Genomic DNA, 26,547 nt, shown 5'->3' with positions numbered 1-26,547 from the left:
TGTTGTCCATTATCTTACTTGGATAGAAGGAAGTTTCTTTGCTCACCAGTGGGAGTGGGGAGCCTTGAGCAGCCTACCTGTCCTTGGGGGAAGTGACCACAGCACAAGAAGCTGTAGTAATTGGTTGTTTGGGACCATTTCCAGCTCTTTTGTAGTTCACTGTTTAAAATCCGCGTTTGCACGGCTTTTGCGCGTCAGATAGCGCAGCGCCGGTTAAACTTTTTCTGGCTCCGCCAAGTTTGTTCTTCAAATTTTCCCTTAAGGAAGCTCTACTCTTAGTATAACCAGACTACTCACTGTATTATAAGCCTAGCACTTGTTCTCAATACTTCTCTACTAAGTAAGCACTCTCATACTAAGTAAAGCACTACATCTACTTACCACCCCTGTGAATACCCACTTCCCTTAAAAGTATACCACTCCCTTATACTGTTCTAGCATGTCGAGTGGTAGATTACTGGCGTCGTCTCCAGTTCAGCTGGTCAATCTGGGCATCTTGAGACAATGCTACAATTGTCTCATGTACACAGACAACCCTCTCCTCCTCCCAACAAACACAAATACATGTGAGAGATGCAACTATATAGCCAAACTGGAGGCTGAACTCTCTCAACTCAGGGCTGGCATGACCAGACAGGAGGAGATGGCAATCACACACACAACAATCCCAGTCCCACATAGACCTACCACAACTGCAAACCAAACACATAAAAACACAAAGACATACTCGGAGGGTCTAATAAAAAACTTACCAAAACAACAGAGGCTCCCAAAGCAGACATCCAAAAATCCACCACCTCAAAACAAAACACATGCAACACATACTTCAATAAATCAGTGTGTCGACCAATCACAGCCCTTAAGGCCAAACACCTTGCCTGATACACTAGTAATAGGTGACTCCATAGTCAGACACACTGATGTCCCACTGACCAGGCTGAACAAGGAGAAGGTGACTGTGAGCTGTCTATCGAACACACGCACTCAGGTCACTCCAAAGCAAGTACAAATATGACTCTGTCATTGTCCATGCTGGTGTGAATGACCTGAGACGTACCTCCCTGGACTACATGAAAAGAGACATAGAGGAGCTCTCCGATTATGTAGCCCAGGCTGGTATGACCCTGACCCTGAGCAGCATCTTGCCCTCACCAAGAATGATACCACAATACAAAGACAAGATGATCAGCTTTAACAATTGGCTCAAGTACTGGTGTCATTCTAAGGGGATCCAATGTCTGTCTGCCTGGGATGATATGTTGGACAAGCCACGCTGCTTCAAGGGATGGCTTACACCTGTCACTACTGGGCTTCCGGATATTGGCTAAGGCTCTTGCCACCCCATAGTGCCTTTTTAGGCAAGGCTCAAAAGACAAACCCACCTCCTTAGAAAACAAAATGGAAAAAACTAAGGGTAATGCTGCTCAACGCCAGAAGTCTAAATCTCAAGATGCAGGCACTTGATGCACTCCTCAGCATGGAGAACATCGACGTCTGTGCAGTAACTGAAACCTGGTTCAAGGCTCCTGAGAGCACCCCAGCTACCAGGCTATACCTCGTATCATGCTTTTCGCCCCAAAACCCGGGCGAACCACAAAGGGAGGGGAGTGTCCATATTCATAAAGGACACCCACACCTCCAGGTAAGTAGCAACACATGAAGCATCAGAGACCATACAGGTGCAACTAACCATAGGCAAAACCGCTATACAACTGGTAGCATGTTACAGACCACCCTCCCAATCTCAAGAACCCCACTCAGCCCTCCTGAAGACATTGGAGGATATGAATGTATCACAAAATACCATCATACTGGGAGACTTCAACTACCCAAACATAGATTGGGTACATTATTCTAGCCCTAATACCCTAGCCCAAAGGTTCCTGGAATTCATAAATTCAAATGCACTGGAACAACTAGTCACCTCTCCCACTAGGGGAGATAATATACTAGACCTGATCATCACAAACATGGGGACAAAATGATCCACACCGGAAGTATACCCCTCACTAGTGAGATCTGACCACAAACTAATCACCCTGGATATACATATCCCACCTCCACCCCAGCACAAAAGACCACAGTGAAAAACTTCTCAAAAGCAGACTTCACTCTTCTTAAGACTGAGATGGTATCCTTTAAGCCCACTGTGCCAGTGGATACCACATCCCACAATGCCGAATCCTTCACAAATGCTTTCTATGGACATCTCCAAGAATGCATGGATCATGCAATCCCAAACAAATCCAAGTCCCTCTCCACCAAATGTAAGCGTCCTGTCTGGTGGACCTCAGCCATAAACAAATTGTATAACAAAAGAAGGAAGCTACTGCACGTCAGAGCGAAATCCCATGAAGGGAAGACATCTCTGATCAACATTAGCAGAAAACTACGTTCTCTCATAAAAACATCCAAGGCAAACTTTGAGAGAAAAATCACTAAGGACACTAAAGATAACCACAAAGCCTTCTTCAGCTATGTTAGAAACCTGGGCGGAAACCCTCAGATATGCTCAGAGTTGGTTCACAACAAAAAAAATACACTGAACCCACAGATATTGCTAACATTCTGGCTGACAGGTTCAGTGCAAATTTCTCACCTCCTTCACCCCCAAAAGAAGAAATACTTATCCCAGCTGAATGTAATCTCCTGTCATCTCAGATGTCCAAGTGAGAACCGCCCTAAACAAAGCAAAAACACAGCATCAATGGGACCTGACGGTATCCCGGGGTGCGTGTTATGTGAACTCCAAGAGGAGCTAAACCCACACATAAAAATGCTATTTAACCTTAGCCTTACTTCAGGATATGTACCTGAACACTGGCGTACAGCAACAGTGGTCCCACTCCACATGGGGGGTGCCTCTACAGACCCTGGAAACTACCGCCCCATAAGCTTGACTAGCCTGGTCTGCAAAGCTATGGAAAGAATCATTATGGAACTCATAAAGGGAGACATAGGGGACCTACAGACGCTTGACCCCACCCAGTTCGGCTTTGTAAAGGGCAGATCCTGCCTTTTAAACCTGGTTGACTTTTTTGAAACAGTCACTAGAGCCATTGATGAGGGCAAAGCAGTCCATACAATATACCTGGACTTGGCTAAGGCCTTCGACACAATACCCCACTCAGGCATCATAGATAAGCTAAACAGCTTAAAAGTAAACCCTTATGTCACTAGATGGGTTGCAAACTGGCTAAAGGACAGAACCCATAAAGTTAAAATCGCTGGAGCAATGTCAGACTCAAAGCCAGTCACAAGTGGTGTCCCACAGGGATCTGTCCTGGGACCCCTCTTGTTCGGCATTTATTTCTCAGATGTTAAAGCAAACATGGGAGGGCTGTGGCTGACAAAGTTCGCAGATGACTGCAAACTAGGTGCCATAGTCGATACACCAGCAGATACACACATCCTACAAAAAGGCCTCACTGAAGCGGACAACTGGTGCCGTAGTCACGGCCTTAAACTAAATGCCAAAAAATGTATAGTCATCCCTTTTGGAAAAACAAAGTACCCACAAATTATCACATAGACAGCAACCCACTGAGTACGGAAAAAGTAATCAGAGACCTAGGGACCCAAGTAGACAGCGACCTCTCATTTGACACCCACGTTGCCAAAGTGGTTAGAAAAACATTCTACCTTGCACACCTCATCAGGAAGGGTTTCACATCCAGATCCAAGGATGTCATTGTACCCCTATATTCCTCCCTCATCAGACCCATGATTGAGTACAATGCCCCATTTGGTATGTACCTCACCCAGCACTTGCAACAGCTGGAGAGACCACAAAAGTACCTCACCAAAAGGATCAAGGGTCTCCAACATATGTCTTATTCTGCCAGACTAAAGAAACTTCAGCTCTATTCAGTAGCATACCGCCTGCTCAGAGGTGATCTCTGCCTGACGTACAAGGCCATGTCCAATCAGGATCTGATGGACATGCTCCACCTCAAAAATCCAAATCCATCAGGACCACGAGAGCTAAAGACTTAAACCTCGGCACAAGTATGAATAGGACATGCTGGAGGGATAGATTCATAACCCAGAGGCTTCCCATGCTTTGGAACAGGATCCCAGTTCGTATTAGGCAGAGCCCTCACTGACTCTCTTCAAGAGAAATCTTGATGAGTGGATGGGAGATCATAAGTTTACCCCAGGGGTCACATCTGTGTCACTGCTAGACAGGGGCACAGTAAACTAATTCTATTATATAAGGGGACCTTCACTGTGTCACTACTAGACAGAGGCACAGTATTCTAGATTTATTCTGTACATTTTTGCACCATTTCATGGGGTGGCAAAAGCCACATCACTATGGCTAGGCTTACAAATGCCCCAGGGCAGATAGCCTAGTACTATACTATGAAACTATGAAACTATGAACACCAATTCCTCCTGGGAAGGGGTTTGGGAAGACCAACCACCCACCCTTCTGGTGAAGAATCTCTAGGATGTCTCCAAATGAGACATCCTTAGGTGGAGATGTGGAGGACCCTTCCCCTTCATCAAAATCTGTGGCTTCTGCAAGAGATTCCTGCGGGAATTGAAGTGCCTCCTTTTGCATGACCTCTTCCGAGGGAAATCCTCAGTGGGGTATTCTGGTGAGGTATCAGAAGGGGTGAGAATTTCCTCGGTGGAATATGTCTGGAGGCTCATACAGGCTGGCTGTCCCAAGGGGTGGGATGAGCAGACTCAGACACAGGATATGAAGGGGGAACAAAGGATGGATCCGATGGTGGAAGAGTCAAGACTACTCTTGGGTGAGAGAATCACTTCGAAGGCAAAAGGGCCAGAAGAAGCTGAGGACAATCCACTCAGAGACAAACCTCTAGAAACAGACAATCCCAGGCCCTCCCCTACTCTCTGCTTAGAAGGAGAAGGAGAAGTAGAAGCCAAGTTGTCCAATGCTGAAGCCCCGAGGGGAAGCAAAACCTCTGAAAGGTTTAGAGTCAAAGTCAACCCCTTGGATCTGACGCCGACATTTTGTCTCTGACCACTATCACACTCCAAGGGGGTAGGAGCTGATCCAATCAGGGACATCACCAGAGCTGAAGACAAAGGAAACTTCAGATGTGATGCCTTGACTCTCAGGGATCTCAGATCTGAGAGCTCCAAAACAAAAGGTCAGATTGCAGAAGGAGTAGGAGCAGGCTGAAACAATGGTTTATGGCTCACAGATCCAATGGGAGGTGGAGCCACCAAGACCCCCATTTGGATGTGTGTTCTGAGGAACTTTCTAATCATCCTGTCACCTCCGCCTCAGACAGACTTCAGGATTACCTAATGGATGAGGACATGGAGTCTTTTTGGGTGTCTCTCGCAGAAAGGGAGACCTCAATCTGGGTGACTCTGGTTGAAGAGAAAACCTCAGACTACAGGTCCATAAGGATGGAGACATAAGGAGTACTGGATCCAAAGGCTTTGGATTCAAGGTCTTAGGAACCTTCTTGGGTGGCTCCAAAGGAAAAGTAGTCTTTGGAGACTAAACAGGCGAATGTTTTGGTGCTCCCTGGGCTCCTTAGATTTATGAGAGGGGGTTTGATGCAGAGGTACCTGAAGCAGCAGCAGTTGCTGGTAACATACCTTTCAGGACAAGTTTATTTTGCCCATCACTAATGACTCTAAAGTTGAAGGCCGCACAGATGGAACAGGGAGTGTCCATATGTGATGGGTCTAAGCAATAAACACAGTCCCTGTGGGCATCAGAGTTGGGAATCTTATGCTCACAGGACGTGCACTCCTTTTTTTTTAACAAGAAACATCTTATTAAATCATCACTTATGGCATAAGCAATCATACATTTATATAAATGAAAACAAAGCACACCAACCCAATCCTTGTTGCATACATTTTACATCACAAACCACAGTGACACACTCCCAGTTGCAAACATTGCACTTCACTTATAATCTACCCAATCACTTTCAGTCAAACATTACATAGCTCATTTAACTCCTGCCTTCTGTTAAACCTCATTCCTCCTTTCTATGTACTGTTCCCACAATTACCATGTTTTAATATGTAGTTTGCATCTACCCTTTTCTAAAGATTTCAGTTCCAGTTGTTTTATCTATGTTACTATATATTCACTATTTCTAGTCTAGTTGGTTTAGATTTCCATTTTCTAGTAATTGCTTTTTTGGCAGCCACGATAATTAGACACAGCAGGGCCTTACCATATCTAAGCAATTCCGATTCTGTATCATAGCTCTAAGAAATCATCTTCCTCGTCACTCCAATCTGCCCACCCAGCATCTCCTATAGTGCACCTCACATGGAATCTTTAGAGTTTGCCAACTTACTGCACTCCCAGAAAATATGTTCCCAATTACCTCTTTCTTCCCCAGCAAACCTCCAACATTTGCTGTCTACCTGAGGAAAAATTCTCCGGGGTCTACTTGGAGTATAGAAATATCTATGTACAGTAAACTCTTGATTAACTGGCACCCATGGGGATTGGTAGATGCCAGATCAAAAGAAGTTATGTACTTACCATAACATTCCATGTGAGTTGTTCATCTCGCCTTCATTCTTGCTGATTGGTTTGGAGCCGATCCTTGGCTCCGGGTTGGCCTACTACAAAGCTTGAGGTCTTCAGACAGCTCGAGGCCAAGTCCCTATCCCATGATGCACCTAGAGTTATCTCAGATCTTGTTTGCTGCGTATAATAATACCATATGTCATTCTATCACTCTATAAGAGAAAGCTAAAGAAGGGTTGAGCAAACAGGAAGAATCCAGCATCTCGGTCTTCGAAAAACCCTGGAGGGGGTAAGAGGGTGGGAAGTAAGAATGAAGGCGAGATGAACAACTCACATGGAACGTTATGGTAAGTACATAACTTCTTTATGTGAAGTTGTTCTATCTTGCCGTTCATTTTTACAGATGGGTAGCGTCCCAAGCACCATCTATCTTGGGTGGCTCACCGGAGTATGTTTTTCAGGACAGTAGACCCAAAGGAGGCCCTGTCAACTTTGTAATGAGTGATAAAGGTATGAGGTCTTGACCAAGTGGCTACTGCAAAAATGTTGTCTATAGGAAGTCTAGCAGAAAAAGCAGAGGATGTAGACACTGTTCTGGTAGAATGAGCCTTAATTTTGTGTTGTAAGGGCATATTAGCAGCTGAATAAACAGATGTGATACAATCGGATAACCACTTAGAGAGAGTTGTTTTTGCCACTGGCATACCTTTTCTAGAATCTGAAAAGGAAACGAAAAGCTGTTCTGATTTCCTAAACTCTTTTGTCCTATCCAAGTAAAATCTCAGCTTTCTATGAACATCAAGCTTGTGCAGAATATAGTCTAAGTTGTTGGAGAGATTGGGGAAGAATACTGGTAAATCAATAATTTGGTTAAGGTTAGCTTCAGTACAAACTTTAGGCAAAAAGGATTAGTTCATAGTGAGACTCTGTCAGCATGGAAAATCAAATGAGGAGGCTTAATGGACAAGGCTTGAAGCTCTGATACTCTGCGGGCAGAAGTGATAGCTACTAAAAAGATAAGTCTTCCATGACAAATACTTCAAATCACAAGAGGAAGTTGGTTCGAATGGAGGGGGAATAATGCGAGAAAGCATAAAATTTAGATTCCACAGGTTATATGGGGATTTCCCAGGTGGTCTGAGATGAAAAGTCCCTTTGAGAAAGGCTTTGGATAGTTTGTGTGACACTATGTCCAATCCTTCAAATTCAAGGTGAAAATTAGAGATAGCAGCAAGTTGAACCTGAACTGTTGCTGCTGCAGCTCCTTTGTTGAAAAATCATGGTCTAGAACTCTAGTATAGAGGCCATAGGGGCTAGGTAGGGATCAGTGTTGTTTTGACAGGCCCATATAGAAATGTTTTTCCATTTGCTAAGGTATAGCTTCCTTGTAGAGGATTTATGAGAGGATATTAGAATTTGCTGCATCTCATTAGAAAGTTTATGGAACCTGGCTATGATGGGAATTGGAGCAGCCAAGTTGTCATCTTCAGGGACTGAAGAGAGGGATGAAATTCTCCCGATGAGTGCGTCAGAAGATCTGGAACTGGGTCCAGAATCCAGGGGTCCTCCAAATGATGAAGTCGAAGGAAGGGGAACCAAATCTGACGAGGCCAATGAGGGGCTATTAGAATGATGGTCCTTCCCAGGGCTTTTGCTTTCTGTAGTACTTTGGGTATCAATGAAACTGGTGGGAATGCATACAGGTGACCCGGAGGCCAATCGTGTACGAGTGCGTCCCTTGAGGCTTATCCCAGAGGGGGAATCAGGGCAAAGTAGCTTCTGCATTTCGTGTTCATGTGGTTGGCGAAAAGGTCAGAGCAAGGCTGGCCCCACCTGCGGAACATCCTGTCCGCTGTTTCTTTCTTGAGGGACCACTGGTGAGGCAACAAAATTGCTCTGCTCAGCTTGTCTGCTATCATGTTGGCTTTCCCCAGGATGTGCACTGATAACATGGGTGGATGTAGCCCATTGCCATACTCTTAGGGCCTCACGACAAATGGGTTAGGACCTGGTTCCTCCTTGTTTGTTCAAGTACCAGACCACTGACATGTTGTCTGTCTGAATCGCAATTGTACCCAGAGGAAGAGTGTCTTGGAAGTACTGCAACACTAAAAGTACTGCTCTCATCTCTAGGACAGTGATATACAGATGTGTCTCCTGATCGGTCCATGTACCTTGGGCTGTTCTTCTCTGAAAATGCCCCCCCATCCTATCAGGGAAGCATCCGTTGTCACTGTGGCTGCTGGTGGGGGTAGAAAAAAAGGACAACCTATTGTGACATGAAGAGAGGTCAACCACCACTGAAGATCCTTTTTGCATGCGTTTGTGATCATTATAAGATGAGACACTGGGAGCTCTTGGTAAGACCATTAAGTGAACAACAGCCACTGTAGAATCCAGATGTGCATGCGACCCAACAGTATGGCTAATATTGCGGCTGCCATCACGCCTAACAATTTTAGTACTTCTGATGCAGGAGCCTTGTTTTTGGATAATATATTGTAGACCTGCTGACAGAGTATAAGGACTCTTTCTGCTGAAAGTCTCAGAGTGGTGCTGATGGTGTCCAATTCTGCTCCAATAAAAATGGTATGTTGCGATGACGACAAGGCAGATTTTCCTGAGTTTATTGTAATGCCCAGATGACTGCAGAGTGAAAGAGTGGTGTCCCTGGTCACCCCAATCAGGAGACACATGATGCCTGGTGGTGGCAGTGAGGAGCCAATCGTCTAGGTACGGAAACACCTGGAATCCTAGACGTCTCAGGTGAGCCGTGACCACTGCCAAATATTTGGTGAACACTCTGGGGGCTGTAGTGAGACCAAAGGGCAGGGCTCAAAACTGGTAATGATTGGCTCTCAGCCAGAAGCGCAGATGATCCCTGGATGGTATGGCCATTTTTATGTGGTAGTATGCATCCTGAAGATCTATCGATCACATCCATTTGGCTTTCCCTAAAAAGGGAAGTACTGACTGAAGCATGACCATCCAGAACTTCTCTTTCTTGACAGACCTGTTTAATCTGCTGAAGTCCAAAATAGGTCTCCAGTCACCTGTCTTTTTTGGAACTAAAAAGAATCCTGAGTAAGTTCCGGATCCTATCCGGTCTGCTGGTACTGACTGGATGACTCTTTTTGTTAGCAACAATCGGACCTCTATTGTTGACTGTTCCCTGTAACTGGGTGGAACGCCCGGGATTCTTCTTGTCAGTGGAGGGGGTGTGGCGAAAGGAATGAAATATCCTCTGGAAATGATACTTTGTACCCAGTTGTTTTTTGTTATTTTGAGCCAGGCCTCTGGATACAAAGATAAGTGACCCCGACTGCCTCCAGAGTAGGACAGTCAAGCCTCCTTTCAGGAGCGCTGGTAAAGCTTCCCAAAGAACTGATCTCTGTTGCCCTGGTTTTGTGGACCCCCTTTGCTGCGAGGGCAGCGTCTTCCATTATTGCCCCCTCCTCTGGCCCTGGAGGGGGGGGTTTCCACCACGTGTGTCCTGAAAGGCTCTTTGGGCTTTAAGGAACCACATCTTTCCTCCCCTTTGACCCTTGGGGTAGGGTCTGGTAGGGGTGGAAAAATGGACTCAGATGGCAGACAGAGTCTTTCCTTCCTGCTCACACCTGGTCAAAGTTTTCTTGGATGAGCCATCAAAAGGGGTATTGACAAAGGATGACTTAAAGGGCTCCATGAAGGAACACAAGCACATCCAGGAGTATCTCCTGTTTTTTTACATGTGATACAATGGGCGTATTTTATTGTCTCAGGTGTCCCTGCAACCTTTTCTATATTGGGGAAACTAAAAGGAAATTTAGAATTAGGTTGCAGGAACACATCAGAGACATAAAGAAGGGGAGTTTGGAAAGTCCTATAGCATCCCATTTCAGAGAAAAACATAATGGTGATGCTAATTTATTGTAAGCTACTATTTTGGAAGACGTATTTATTAAGAAAGGGGATGAAAGATTATTTAAGAGTGTTTTACTTTATAAAGAAACTGTATTTATATTGAAGTTTGATACACTGACACCAAGAGGTTTAAATAGACAAGTTAATTGGAGAAGTCTGCTTTAAAATTTTTAAAAATGTGTGTTTAATCATTTAATTGATTGTTTTTTTAATTGGATTAATTGATTGTTTGAAGTATAAATAGGGGAGTGTTTTTTGATAAATTTGTACTCTTTGAAGGCTGTAATGGCAGAGGCGCTAAGACAAGATATACAACAATAAATTTTTCTGGGAAGCTGAATCCCTGTCGTTTTTGGAATATTATCTGACTCTGCTGCTTTGTTGGTTTGGTATTGACAAAGGATGACTTAAAGGGCTCCATGAAGAAACACAAGCACATCCAGGAGTGTCTCCTAAGAGCAATTCCTGTACCTGCTGCCCTGCTCGCTCCATCAGCTGCATATGAAATGAGGTGCATGGACGAGTTTACTATGGAAGTGAGGGTAGCAAGCTGGGAGGCAACTTTATCTGAAGCTCCTGCAGCTACTGTACCCTGAAGAGTATCTCCGAGCTCTTCTAGGAGATCTCTTTGCAGTCTAGTAAAATGGGTTAGATAGTTGAGCGAATGTAGTACAAACGTCACAGAACTGTACGTCCACTTCCCATATCTATCCATGATCCTAGAATCTCTGTTAGGAGGATGGATAGAGGAGGAAGATTCTGAAATTTCCTTTTCGGTGGCTGCTGCCACCACCATGGCATCAACTGGCACTCTCTTAGTAAGAAAGGATTTGTCCTGAAGGGCAGAAATACATTTATTAAGCCTCCTGGGGACAGGCTTCATGGTGTCCGGAGACTCCCATGCCCTTTGTGAGACCAGCTGCATAAGCTCATCAAAGGGCGGAGACAACCAAGAGGTGGAGGGCTGAGACCGGAAAGCCTTCAGGAGAACCGACTCATCTTCAGTAGGGTTGGTGGACTGCCAGTCACCCCTTTGCCTAAGGATTTCTAATATCTCAGCAAATGAGATATCCTTAGAGGGGGACCGTGGGGATTCTTCTGATTCATCCAAGTCGGTATCGGATGTGAGGGACTCCTGTGGGAAGTCTAAATGCTTCCTCTTACAGTTTCTCTTCCTGGGAACCTCATCAGTGGGGCTTCTGGTGAGGTCTTGGAAGAGCAGGGACCACCCAATGGGGCTTCCTGAGACTCTGGGTCACTACGCATGTCAAGGATCTGTGAATCAAAATCAGACACAGGTGCTTTTGGGGAGGAGGTAGCCAAACCTGAAGTTGAAGATGTCTTAGGAGATGTCATGGCTTCGAAGGCACCCTTGCTCCGATGAGAAGGGACCGATGGATCCAAAGAAACCGTCGATACTCCCGGCACCGAGGTAGGAACCGAGCTCATCCGAGTCGAAGTCCCGAGAGGCACAAGCAGAACCGACAAGTCAGTCCGACTATCATCCCCGGACCCGACCAGAGAGTGTTGGCTCCTAAATGCCTCAATCAGTGCCGAGGACGTCAGAGTAAATGGAGCCGAGGACACTGGAGCAGGCATCAAATCTGAAGGCTCAACAATCATCAAGTCTGACTCCTCCGGCTCCGAAGGACCGTTATGGCTAGGAGGAAGAAGAGTAGTAGATGGTAAATGGGTCTTCAGTTCCGAAGCCGTTTGGGTTGGAGCCGACAAAAATTTAGCAAAGGCCGGTGCCTGTGAAAGCTTCTGCACCACACGATCCACATCCAAATCGGAAAGGCTAATTGAAGACCGAGATGAGTGGATAGGAGGAGGTACAGATTGCAGGAGTGGAGACTTAGGCACTTCAGATACCGGTTCCAGAACCGGGGACTGGCTCTGAAAGGACAAGATGGTCAGCTCCGAGGTCTGTGGAACCGACGTTGATGTTTTTTTAGATTTCTTTACCTCAGAAGAAGTAGAAGCCTTAGAAGACTTTGAGGATTTGCTAGACCTGTCCTGGTCGCTCAAAGCTTCTTGAAAAGATGGTTTTACTAAACCTCTGTTGATTACCTTTCTCTTTCTCTCCTGGAGAACCCTAGAAGAGAAAGAATGACAAATGGAGCAGCTTTCCTGCAGGTGCAATGCTCCCAAACAGTATACACAATTCACATGACTGTCAGTGACAGACATTTTCTGTCCACATTTAGGACATTTCTTAAACCCTGATTTAGGGTGTTTATCTTTATCATGGTCAGCCATACTGTAACACACAATCTCAAGAGAGTGCTGTAAAGAACTAGACACACCCAACAAGAAATATCAAACAAGCCCTTTTAAAACTATGGGCTAAAATAATAATCAGCACACACATACTCAATACTATTTATCTAAACTCTAAAGACTAAATATATTTAAAGCTGTGACAGAAAAAGTCACTATTCAAAGGCACACAACTACAATATAAACTACTATTAAAGATTTAACAAGGTCTAAAATAAAATGAGGCCAAAAGAGTTAACAACTAGTTAAGAAAAAGGCACACCAAGGAAAGGGAAACTACACAATAAGCTATAAAAGCTAAGCTAAGTATCTAAAGATGTTGTTGTTGTTGTTGTTTGTCTTTCGGCTTTTCCCAGTTAGGGGTCGCCACTGCGGACCCCCGGTCCGCTAATGATTGGCAGAAGATTTTCACAAACGTCGAGGTGCTAACTCGACGTTCAACCTTCAACGATGGCACGCCCATTTACGCATGTCTTTCGAATGCCCACCCAACCGCGGGGGAGGACATGCAGACTCCACACAGAAGGCACTCCCCGCACTCCAGCTGAGAATCGAACGGGAGAACCTCTTGCTGTGAGGCAACAACGCTACCACTGCACCACCGCGGACTCAAGCTAAGTATCTAAAGATAAATATCAAAATATTTTTTTAAGTATTATAATAAATTTTCAAGAAAAAAAGTTTTTTACTAGCCTGAGCTATGAGAGGAACCTCTGATCTATTGCAGCGGCAAACTAGATCTGAGGTAACTCTGGGTGCATCATGGGATAGGGACTTAGCCTCAAGCTGTCTGAAGACCTTGAGCGTTGTAGTAGGCTGACTCGGAGCCGAGGATCTACTCCAAACCCATCTTTAAGAATGAACGGCGAGATAGAACAACTTCACATCTGTAGTTTCTGGTTGCTTGAGAGTTCCTATTAAAAATAGGCCTGAATAATACTGTACCCTATACTATTTGTTTGGTTTGACTTGTTCTCAGGTTGGGAAGAGAGAGAATTTATTCCGATCTTCCTTTTTAAAACTCTAAAAATGCAACATATGTTTCTGCGGTGGGGGGGGGGGGGGGACAGAAAGTGCAACACATGAAAATTGTACTTACTATATTTCTTCCATAGTTTTTGCCAGTTGGTTGAGTTCCGGTTAACTGAGAGTTTACTGCAAACATTTCCAAGCAAAAATCCTAAATTTTCTACATTTTGTTGCATATTTGGGAGACATACATATATTCTCCCATTGTTTCTTTGTGAATTGCTTATCCAGTCTCTCTTCCCAATCCTTTCTAACCTCTTCTGACTGATTCTTATAATTATGCAATATTTTATATGCTCTACTAATTATTCCTTTTTTAATGGCAGCTTCTGTTCTAGATGCTACTAAAAACTCTACCAGTGCTGGTCTTTCATTCCGGACCTCCCTATTTCTTTCTCTTTGTCTGTACTCTGATACTAATCCTTGATAAGGAAGGCAATCTCTAACTGCAGTCCAAATAAACACTTGGAGTCTTCCCATTCTATCATCTTTGCCTGTCTAGTTTTTGGCTCGCAATACCTTGGTTCCTCTGCCAGTTATCTTCAATAAATTACAGCTACCTCTTTCTTATTGTCTATATCCCTAATTGCAATCATCCCTAATTGCAATCATCCCTATTGTCAGGATCTCCTGATCCATTCCCTTATTGGCTTAGTTCCTAGGATACTTTCTGCTACTTTATGGATATAATATTCTGCATGATTACTGTTATTCTCTTTAAAGGCCTGCATCCAAAATCCCACTCTCCTTGTTTTTTGAGCTTGCCCCGTGTTTCATCATCATCCCCTTCCACTTTGAATTATAGTTTTCTGTTTGTGCTATGTATAGGAGCCTTAACTGTGTAATTCTGAAATACCCCTTCTAATTGGTTAAGCCCAATCTACCCTGCTCTATTGGAAGAATCAGCTTATCCCACTTGACTCTTGCCGTCTTCCCCTCCCAGATAAAGTCCTTGAGCTCTTTATTAATTGCTATCCACAACTTCTCCTTTGGTTGAGGAAGTGCACTTTTTAAAACTAGTAGGCTTGTTGGCCATATAGGAAGAAAAAAGGATCAAACAATTACAAACAGTAAATATCTAAAGTTATATATATAAAGACAGAAATAAACTAGTTTGTACTTTTTTTTAAATATAAGGAGCCAAAGAAGAAAGAGGAAATGCCAGCAAAAAAATAACAGAATACAGAAAGGCCTCACTGAGACCAATGACTGGTGTCAGAACCATGGCCTTAAGCTCAATGCCCAAAAATGTGTCATCATCCCCTATGGGAAAAACCGTTCCTATGAATTACCACATCAATGGTAGTGCACTGAACACAGAAGGCGTTATAACAGATCTGGGAACACAGGTTGACAGCAACCTCACTTTTGACCACCTCACTGCAACTGTGGTCAGAAAGTCCTTCTATGTGGCACATCTCATTACTAAGGGTTTTGCATCCAGGAAGGAGGAGGTCATTGTCTCCCTCTACTCTTCCCTCATTAGGCCAATCATTGAGTACAGTACCAAATATGGAACTTTAGGGTACACCCACGGAGATGGGGGGAAAGAGAGTTTTCCCATTTTGTAGCCTGTTGTCAATTGGAAAGATAGCTATGGAACCAAGTTAGTGATGACAGACTGAAGCCATAGGAAAACAGTTTAAGTAGTAGCTGGTGGGATACAATGTCAAAGGCTTGATGTACTATACTACTGATATGTTGTCTAACTGTATGGAGACCACACCCAAGGAAGGCAATCCTGAAAGCCTGCAATGTTAGGAGGACTGCCCTCATTTCCAGGATGATTGATCTCAAGATCTGTCCATGCTTGTGTACCATTCTGGATACATGCTGATCAAAAGATAGTTCACTGACAAAGAAAGTGCCCAGGTCCCTAAAGACTGATTCAGCTTTCAAAGAGTGTCATTTAGTTTTAAGTTGCAGTCCAGGCACCACTTATTGGTGCTCATAAGTTCCTTCTGAAGACTCCAGAAATCAGATGAGAAGTTAATGAGAGCTCCAAGTTTGCAGTCATCTGCAAGCTTTGTCAGCAACAGACCCTGTAAATACTAACAAGAAGTGGTCCTAGAACTGATCCCTGAGGTATGCTGCTGTTAACTACTCTCTTCAGAGACAGTGTGCCTTCCATACTAATAAACTGAGATCTGATGGTTAGCTGCCTTCCTAGCCATAGGGTAACATTTAGCATGATTAGCTTATCGATAATGCCAGAAGGTGTGATGTCATCAAAGGCCTTGCCCAAGTCCAGGTAGGCAGTGTGAACCAATCTGCCTGAGTCTAATGCATCAGGACTTGCTCAAAGAAGCCCACCAGGTTCAGGAGTCAGGATCCGCCTTTAAGAAACCCAAACTTCCTTGGGCCCAGGGCTTATAGACTGCCTATGTCCTTGTCAATAAGTTCCATAAGGATTATTTCTATTGCTTTGCGAATTCTTCATGTTGTTGCTTAAATGTGCTGGCTTGAGGTGTTATTTGTTTATATGTTTGCTCACTACTTACTGCAGCAATGCATTTAGGCTTTACATAAAGGTGTTAATTTACCTCCTACACTGATGTGTAGCACAGAAACATTGATAAATATTTTCATGCTTTATAAATGACTTGGAGTAATCTCAGGCTAAAAATATATAAGTGGAGTGTGTAGCTTCTGCCATCCACATGAGAGATGCAGGGTTGGGGGGGCTTGACTCGTGGAAAAATAAATACTGAAGTTGTTTGCTTATTTGCATGAATTGCCATTTTCCTTGAATATATCAGTTTATAGCTTATTTTCTAGTGGATGTAAATGGTTTCACACCAAAATATAAAAGCAATCATGTTTACAGCTTACACGTTCTGACCTGACAAAGTAGATCCTTGAGTAAGTCAGCAGTACTCTGAACAAATCTCCTTCTGTCATAAAGAACTGGAAACGAATGCTGGGGCACATGCATGAACAATGAGGTCTAACTATTCATGAACTATTTCTCATGTATAGGTACCAGCATGTCATGAACTGTGATTCAACTCTGCTACTATGCAACTTATCTATATGTCATTTGCTATACTATGCATAGCTCCATTAAGCCACAAAGAACTGTGTTACTACAAAAGGAAATCACAGGCAGACAAGATGCAGAGCTGGAGCCTAATAAGCACCTTGGAATACTAACTGCTCTCGGTGTGCTTATCTGCAGAACGCACAGCATGCATTACTGTACATCTTCTGTAGTGCACTTTCATTGTCTGCATGTAACTGTATAGTCTCACTAGTCTATTTGAAATCACTGGCAGTCTTAACACAAAAAACACACACACACACACACACACACACACACACACACACACACACACACACACACACACACACACACATACTCTAATGTAATTGTCTGTGAGTTACTGTACTTATGTAAGTACATGTTTAATCTTGTCTGTATTATTTCTAAGCCCCTGCCTTGTATACAAGTTCCCTAATGCTACATTTTTTGTAAATATATACCCTCCCTATTGAAATGACCCACCCACCAAGACTGCTTCCGCCCAAAAAATAAAAATAAAAACAGGTGTGCTACTAGAAAAAATGCAGGGCACACAGTTTGCTATGCTGTATACTCTGCTGCTTCTGGTTGTCAGTACATTTCTCAGTGGGTGCTTAGTGTTTGCTTGGAAATTATGGGGTACTTAGCTCAGTGTATCATCCACTTCATGGAGGTGCAAACAGGTTGCAGCGTATCATTAGCACGATTCTGTGCATGAATTACATTAATGTAATTAAGTACAGTGGGCCATGTTTCTAAAACCTAGTCCTCATATCTGCTAAGATATAATAATGAACAATTTCATTTGTTTTACTGTGTTCAGTGGAAGGTATTGTCCTAAGCTTTATGCAATTGGTTACAAAGTTATTATTGCACTTTTACTGCCGGAGTGAGTGATAGACATAAGCAATGAGTCTTTCAGCCAGTATGGTAGTCTACCAGGGGGATTACCTACAAATTCCAAATTTCAGACAGGAACAAATCTGAAACTTAATTCCTTTTCTTTTATATAATACCAACAGATGGAAGTATGATGAACTTCTGCAGACCTCAGTGAATGAAATACTAGCACACAAAAGGTTAATCGAAAAGTAGCAAACAATATGATTTTCATAGATGTTTAATTAGGTCTTATAGATGCAGTAACTAAAATATCTGGATAACTTGCAGTGATATGCCTTTTGTGGCAGCAGTACTTACCCACTGAAGAAATGTCTGCAAGATGATCCTCTGCTTCTTCAGGGTGCAACAGATCAGTTTTACTCTTTTTTATTGTCGCTCTCCTCAGAGCTCCAACAAGCAGAAAAAAAAGAATTAATTTTGAAATATTTGTAAGTATAATTTAATATCACTTCACCCCAATAAGATTTCAAAATACATCAAACCAATCTGACATTCTGCATTCTATAATTCACTTCACAAAAAAAAGTTACTGAACTGGCAGCAGCTGTATGCCCTGGTGAGTGGACACTGCTCCTGTTCTGTTCTGTGTATAACTTCACAGGGACAGGCTGTAAATACTCTAACGCAGTGGAGAGGTTCTGGATCTACCAGCTATAAATATTCTTTCTACTAATGTGTGTAATGAATTCTGATAGAAGAGATTGAGAATACAGCAGGTATATGTCCTGCAATTATACAAACTATGCTCCCACACCATTGTCTATAATTAATTTTACTACAATTATAGTAACAATGCTGTATTAAAAAACAATGCACCAAGACCACTACCCACAATTCTCTAGCTCACTGAAAATGGCATTACATCACTTATGAAAGTATCAAAACAAAATCTCCTAAACTGTAATTCATGGTAACTTCTGGCACACTAGACCAAGCCTACAGTGCCGCTAAGTTTTGTCATAGCCAGTACTTCAACACTATGTCCTCCAGCTGGAAAAAGAAGGATCAGGAGCACTGTGAGCTCCCTCACTGTCATTGCTCAAAGGCCATCAATTATACTGTATTTTAATGATGCATTGTGGGATTCAGCTGCTTCCAGGAAACAGTGCTCCTATTCAGTCATCTACGACCTCTGCTTGGTACAGTGAAGGTAGGCTTGTAAGACACACTCATAATCAGTGTTCTTAAACATCTACAATGACTCCAGCAAGTAAATAAATTGTTTACATCACCTTTCACATGTTCCATAGCTACAATTGCTGTATCAGTACCTAGAGCTGTCCCTACTGGAAGAGAATGGGATAACATCAACTGTATATATTCATGGCCTCTTTTTCTCTCTCTGTTTCTTTCCTACACTATTAACTAATGGCTTTGAATTGGACAGCTTGGTATGACAGCAACAAGAACTCATCCACAGCCAGCTTTCTCAAACCATGATCTGTAGTGATTCATGTAATAGACTGGGATATGTATACTTTTGAGAACACCTGGAGCAGCACTTCTACATTCACAACCACAATGAGTGTGGTTACAAAAGTAACTTTGAAAGTGCCCAATAAGAATACTCCTACACCTCTGAATGCAATTCTTATGCTGGGAGAAGACGGCAAAGCTCTGAGTTCCCCAGTTTGTGTTCCTATACCACTGCCTATCGTGATTCCTGCTGGGAGAGATTGGATGGAACTACAGTAGCAGATATAACTTTCATATGGTATATTTTGCAAAATTAATTTCTTTTGCAATTTTCTGTTACCAATATAATTTCTTTAATATTATTGCTATGGTATATTACAACTTTTTCATGTTCATTTCATTTGTAAGACATCGACACATTTTTCGCAATGCCTGCAGAAACTATTTCCAAATAAACAAGCAACAGACACCATCAAATTCTGCTCATTAACTAAATGTGACACCTTAACATGCAGCTTCATAACCAACAATAACATCATCTCATGCTGTTTAAAAACCAAGAGCAACATTATCACATGCTGCTGATTAAAATGCTTAACTTTTCTCAGCCAATCACTGCCAGAAATGTGGTTCACTTTTCATTGTGTAAGACTGTATAAATTTTAAAATATTAGACTTTCATTCAAACCTCTGCATAACGTTCATACTCTAAGTTGCACTAAGTTTTTGTTATTATGGCTCTTATTAATTAAACATATAGTGATGAAGTCCACAATGGCAGTCTATACCATACCAAAAAATATATCAGCATTCATCATGCATCACTGCCTTTGACACAAACACAACTTCCACTGCAGGCAAGTAATCTTGTAGTATAGAATACCATGTCAGGTTTAATCACTAAAATTACCAACAGTGACATCACTGTGTTCTGCATAGCAATCAATGGGAATATTATTGCGTGCTGTATGACAGGAAACATGACTATACTGTCTCAGCCAATCAAAATTAAATTTGCTATTTCACTTTCCATAGTATACGTTATCCACTGGAAACCAGTAGCAGTGGGCACAAACAGAGCATTCATTTGCACACGTAGACTGGTATTCCATTAATAAAATGCTAAACGTTACCAGTGTACATAATTAAAAAAGGAAAAAAAGCATCACATAAGGCAATAAGGTCTTGTGCAGCAGTTGATTCTACCAGCATAACTGATTCCTACATTCATTAAGTCAGTTATTTGGCAGTGCTGACTGTTACACCATCCCTTATTGCAGAAACAGCAAAAGTTCCAGATGTTTCAACAGGGTGGGGTGGGGATTATATATTTATAATAATAAAGGTGATGACCAAAGATAAGCCATCTCCTATGAAACAATGCCAAGGATGTGCTAGTGGGTCAGCTTGTGGTGTTGCCCTTTGGGGTATGTACCTTCCACATGCCCAAGGCCCCAGCTATTAAAGCATGCTTTTGAGATCGATTACCATTGAAGGGATGCTGCTCCTCTCCATCCGTCTCCTCTTCTGCCAGGATCACCTCCTCTGTGATGAGAAGCATTAACAGTAGATAAATCTTGATGGCACAAAAAAAGCAGAGCTAACTGCTTCAGGCTCGAAAACCATGGACACATGTCCCTCCCTCCCTTCCATCAAAACGGAGAAATAACATCCAATGTTCTTGATAGATTTTAGTTCTTCTAGTTTAGTCTACACATATAAATAAGGCTGCTATAAAATGAACATGCAACAGTAGAATGATATGACATTATTGGATCTGAATTTTATGGTTTCCCACACACACTTTTACAATGTGCAAATCTCCGTTTTGAGAATATATCTGCATACTATAAAAATGGGTGGAAGCCATTAAAATTCTCAGTGATGCTCATGAAATGTTGAGATGATACATAATGTTATCAGATGATGCTTTAGATCCTTATTTCAACTTTCTGCAAGGCAAAATGATTGTAGCCCCCAAAATTTAAAAAAGAAACACAACAAAAACTCCAAACAGATCAGCCATTTGAGAGATGATTAAATGCTGTTCTCCAATAAAGGAAAGGACAACCTTATAGTAAAATTATAATAAACACTGTATCTAAACATAGCTGAGGAAATTAATTACATGATCTTTATTTTCTCCCCTTCATTTCTAAACATAACCTTTAATCTGACTGCAGGACATCTGTCACTAAGCTCTCACCAGCTTTTGCTTTCTGATTCCTCACTCAAAGTCCCCATCTTCTGCTATGACAGCATAATCTATCTTCAAGAACAATAATGATGATAATAATGTCTCAAGCAGACTGCTATAACTAAGTGAAATAGCCAGAGAAGCAGAAGAATTGCAAGGGACACAGACCCTAAGATGTTAAACAAAAAAAGATACAGTATTTATCAAATGTGAAACCAAGCATATTAACAGTGTACATGTATAGTTATTACCACATATCCTGAATGTTTTGTTCGTTTTCTTCTGCTTAGCCAATTCAAACTTTAAAATCCAAAACACTCAAACATACATAGCAATTACAGCACAAGTAAAAAAAGCACCTTAATCAATCTTGGTACTGTAGCTCACCACACTAATGTGTGCTGCTGTGCAGATCCTCTGCTACAGAAAAAAGCCTTAGCTTGAATCTCAGCATGCTATCTAACCACACTAGTGCATTTGTTTACAGACCATCTGCTACTGGAGTAGCCCCAAGTCTCAGTCCCAGCACAGTGGCTCACTGCAGTGCACCAGTGTGAGGACACTATTACTACTACAAGATTCCCAAGTTTGAGACCTTATCTAGTTCTCACTAACATAATTTGCTAGTGTGGAGAAATTCTGCTAATGCAAGCCACTGAGTTGGATGCCTATATTTCATAGAGGGTGAGACTTGTTCTCCATTCAGCAGTCTGAGCTCTGGATGAAAATAAAAATAACAGAGAACATTAAAATTTGATGAGTTTTACTGGGGTCCTGATGCTGGAGTGGGACAGTGACATCACAGCCTCACTGCCAGCAAGGGGTGCTAGCAGTTCACCAGTTAGAGGTGTGTTTGGAAAGGTAGAAAAAGGGGAAGTGAAAACAGCATGCATTCTGTCATATGCTGCATGCATACACTGAAGGCTACACTTATTAATGAAACTTGCAGATCAGGAAGCGACACACTTTATCATACACCAAGAAATGAACAGTTAAAAAAAGAAATACTGCTCATCTCCTCTGGGTACTCACCTGCTTTGGATATCCATTCTAAATACCCATTTAATTCTCTTTCAATCTGCTGTTGTCTACGCAGTTTGAGGAAAGCCCTTCTGTTTTCTACCCTCTCTCTTTCTTTGGCAAACTCCCTAAAACAAGGTAAAACAAAGAAAATAAAAACAATGTAAAGTCATTCTCGTGTAGTCCACGGCGTGCCATTTCAATTAATTTTATGCTAGAAAACTAAGACTACTAATTTTTAATACAGTAAAAACTACTTACCATATTAATGTTCTAGGGGACTGTTAGCATTCTTGAGTGTGGTAAATCAAGCGACCCGAAAGGAATTTTTTTTTATAGCTTTACTAGTAAACTGACATACAGAAATGGTCACTGTGATATATCTGTCTGTCTCCTACCCAGACAAATATTAAAAAGTCTGAGAAAGCCAACCCTCCCTTTAAAACATGAAAGGGTTAGAAAAGCAATGTATTGGACAAGCACAACTGTATCAGGCATCTAAATATGAGAAAAAATGACAGATAAAAATAAAACTTTTACACACTGCAATAACCATAAAACCTTACACCAGAAAATACAGGTGTACATGAAAGCATATGACTGAAGCAACAATAAGAACACTTCAAATATGGGGTCCTGAAAAAAGGAATAAGAATGACATGTCTAAAATAATGAATGATCTTTAAGAACAAGCAATGTTCAGTATAGCAAGCATATGTCCATCTTAGGCCCTCACCAAAGTCCTGGTATAAGATATACATATGTTTGTGCCATATTCACAGCTTTCTTGACCTGATAAAAATAATGTTAGTTAAAGGACTACCTTGCTAAAGAAGTTAGTGAACCCTGAAATATTAATACTAAGAGTAGGGTGAACTTAGAGAATACAGGAAGTTATTTTTTTCTTTGGGAGTGGAAGAAAGAAATTAGGAAATACCTCACAGCGACCAAAAGGAAAAACGTGAACAGGATACCCCAGGAGGGGATGGAGAAAGGGTTTTGTACTGCAACAGTGATCTATTCAAACATCTACTATTATAGTAAGCTAAGTACCACAATTGTATTATGTTCTTCATTAGAACATTGTTGTAGTATTATCAACATATGGAACAACTCCCAGAGATTAGTGTGACTAGGTGTAGGAAGCAGGTACACCTTCCAAACTTAAGATGCCATGAAGGACAGATGTAACAAATCCAGTTCTTGCAGAATGAACATCTAGTTTATAATGCTTAGTGAAGCTGTGGGCAGTAGACCAAGTGGCTGCTTCAAGAACAGTTTTAGAGTCCATCTCTGGCACAAAAGCCTCTGAGATAACTAATGCCCTATTAGATGAGGGTTGAACTATCCCTGGTAACTGTTTACCATGATTAGTATAACAGAATCCATTTGGAAACAGTTTATTTAGAAACTGAAAAGCCTGATTTCAAACAAAAGATGCAAACAAATTGTTAGATTTTCTCAATTTTTTTTTATCTTTTCTAAATGAAACCTGAGCTGTTGGTGAACAGCGCGGGAGTGGAGAATTCTTGCCCTCTTAAGTGAGGGTTAGAAAAGAAACAGGTAGTTATACAGACTAATTAGGGGAGGAAACTTTTTTTTGCTGAGGCTAAGGCTACTAACAAGGCAATTTTCTATATCAGAACTTCAAAGGAATTAGCACTTGACTCAAATGGAGGGGAATTAGCTTTTGCAATGTGTAATTCAAATCTCAAGGAGGAACTACACTTTTTTCTTGGATGTTTAATGTGGAGAACTCCCTTGAAAAATAGTTTGACCTGATTAGAATTATATAAAGCAGGATCTAGTAGCAAACAATGAGAAATAGCTTTAAAAAGTATAGGATATACAAATCACACTTCAATAACTCATGAGATACTGAAGGACCATGAGCACCACTTCTGTACTGGGGGTACTGTTTTTTATTTAAACAGAAAACTTTTATCACATGGATGTATAATAATTTCTGGTATTAAATTTTCAAGCTTCTCTAAAAAAAGGCAGCATGCCCTGAGGGAACTGGTGTCTGAAAAGAATTAAAATCCTGTCATACAAACTGTGAACTTTAGGGTCTGTAGATTGAGATGTACCAGTGACCCCTTGTCTTGAGTACATAAATTCACCAGAAGAATAAGACGAAGCTAATAACTCTTGGCCAACTCTTTGACAGCAGAGAACCAATGTTGTCTTGGCCAAAAAGAAGTCAGGAAAATTATCTATGGAGTGTTCCATCTTATTTTCTGGAGCACTTCGAAAATCAAAGGAAAAGGAAAAAATGCATACTGAAACTTCCACTTCAGGTTACTGAGAAGGCATCTCTTACCACTGCTTGTTCACAAGGAGTTTTAGAGCAGAAGAGATGCAATTGCCTGTTTTGAAGTGATGCCAGGAATTCTCTGAGGTACTCTAAATTGATGGACGACCTTTCTGTTTACCATCCATCTGGGAGACTTGTTCTGTACATGATCCAAGATCTGCCACAGTGTTAAGATGGGATGGAATGTAGATTGCTTGCAGATTGCGTTGAAAAGCTATTTCCCAATCTGTCATTGCTAGTCTGCAAAGGAGGAAAGACTTTGTCATGACTTGTTTGTTTATGTACTATACAACTGTGTTGCCAACTGTCATTATTTGGAGAGTACCCGGTGTCAGTTGGTGCAGAACTTTGAGACCACTAAATAGGGCCATTATCTCCTTAATACTGATGTGATTTTATTTTTTGTATAAGGGACTCAAAATACCTTGAAACTTTGTCTCTTAGAAGCAAGATCCCCATGCAAAGTCTGAATAATCTGTTGCAATGTATTGAGCTACCAGAAGCTGTATAAAGGGGACTTTGACACTGGATTCTGCCTCATTGACCAACCAAAGCAATTCCTGGACCAGACAAGAAAGTATCAGAACTTTTTGGTTGAGAGACTTCTGATGCTCAATCCTGACTGATCTGAGGTTCAACTGGAATTTCCTCATATGAAACCTGGAAGTGTGTAAATATAAATAACAAAATCTAGAGACTTTTGAAAGGTATATAAAAGAAATATGGACATGGGGAAGGAGGAGAGATTTGATATGCTGCAATATTTACGCAAAGGAGAAAACTAAATTAATTAGAGTAAAAAGCAGCCCCAAATACAGGCAAAGGCATCCAAATATGGAAAAATTCACAATACAAAAAATAAGACCACAAAAAGAGAACGCAGAACAGAAGATTAGTAAAGCAGAAGTTAAAAAAATAGGAGATGAAGTTTAGGAATACTTGTGAAGTGAAGGATTTAGTGCAGAAAATCTAACACACGTTCAATCACAGCATGATGAAACAACAAGTCCCCAAAGTAAGGAGAAACAGGAGGAGCAAGAGACATCTGAAGAAGAAATATGGGCATGGGGAAAGAAAATGAGATTTAATATGGTGCAATATTTATGCAAAGGAGAAAACAAAACTAATCAATACAAAAAGAGCAGCACCAAAGATATTTGAAGAGAGATACAGGCAAAGCCATCTGGACAATGGGAAATTTTACAATAAAAAAATAAGAAAACAAAGAAAAAAAGTAGAAAAGATGATTAGTAATGGAGAAGTTAAAGAAACAGAAACTGAAGTTATGGATTACCTGTGAAATGAAGGATTTAGTGTAGAAAAAAAGAAGTTTTGTCTTACCATAACATTCCATCTGTGTTGTTGATCTTCTTTCATTCATCACTGATGGATTCGGTTCCGAGTCCTCTGAACTGATTCGGCCTAATACCAAGCTCACACCAGCTAAAAAACTCTCAAGCTAAGCTTTTACCCATAGTGCCCTTCTCCCTGTTACGTCAGATTGAGTTTGCCCAGTATTAGTACAGCAGAGGTTATTTCTGCGCAAATGCCTTAACTCACCACTTGGACCCAAAGCATCCCCCAGGTGAACTTTGGAAGGGGAAGGAGGGTGGGAAGTGATGAATGAAAGAAGATCAACAACACAGATGGAACGTTATGGTAAGACATAACTTCTTTATCTGATGATGTTAATCTTCTTTCCATTTATCACTGATGGGACAGAATCCCCAGCTACCTTCTGTTCCTTGAGCGGCCCTTATGTAAGAACGTTCCTGAGCACCATTGAGCCAAAGGCAGCTCTCCCTCTGGAGACCACATCCAATTTGTAATGATTAATAAAAGTGTGGGGGTTAGCCCATGTGGCTGCTGCACAAATATCATCCATAGAGGCTCTCAAATGGAAGGCTACAAAAGTTGCCATAGAGCTGGTATAGTGGGCTTTAACATTCTGTGGTATAGGCTTTTTCACAAACGAA

The 26,547-nt window shown here is 41.7% G+C and overlaps 1 protein-coding gene across 1 annotated transcript in view; it reads right to left on the bottom strand.

Annotated features, from left to right (window-relative positions):
* Positions 1-26,547, bottom strand: part of CACNA1A (calcium voltage-gated channel subunit alpha1 A) — a 3,713,953-nt gene that overhangs the window by 2,731,136 nt on the left and 956,270 nt on the right. The window contains exons 6-7 of the mRNA XM_044082385.1: positions 22,267-22,382; positions 17,919-18,008 (exon numbers count right to left, since the gene is read on the bottom strand). Coding sequence (XP_043938320.1) covers positions 17,919-18,008; positions 22,267-22,382 — 206 coding nt within the window. The remainder of the gene's footprint in view (positions 1-17,918; positions 18,009-22,266; positions 22,383-26,547) is intronic.

This window comes from Protopterus annectens, chromosome 9.part0 (assembly GCF_019279795.1).
Source record: "Protopterus annectens isolate FY-2018-M chromosome 9.part0, PAN1.0, whole genome shotgun sequence".
Lineage (NCBI taxonomy): Eukaryota > Metazoa > Chordata > Ceratodontiformes > Protopteridae > Protopterus > Protopterus annectens.
The sequence above is the reverse complement of the archived record's forward strand: the minus strand, read 5'-3'. Positions and strand labels throughout refer to the sequence as shown.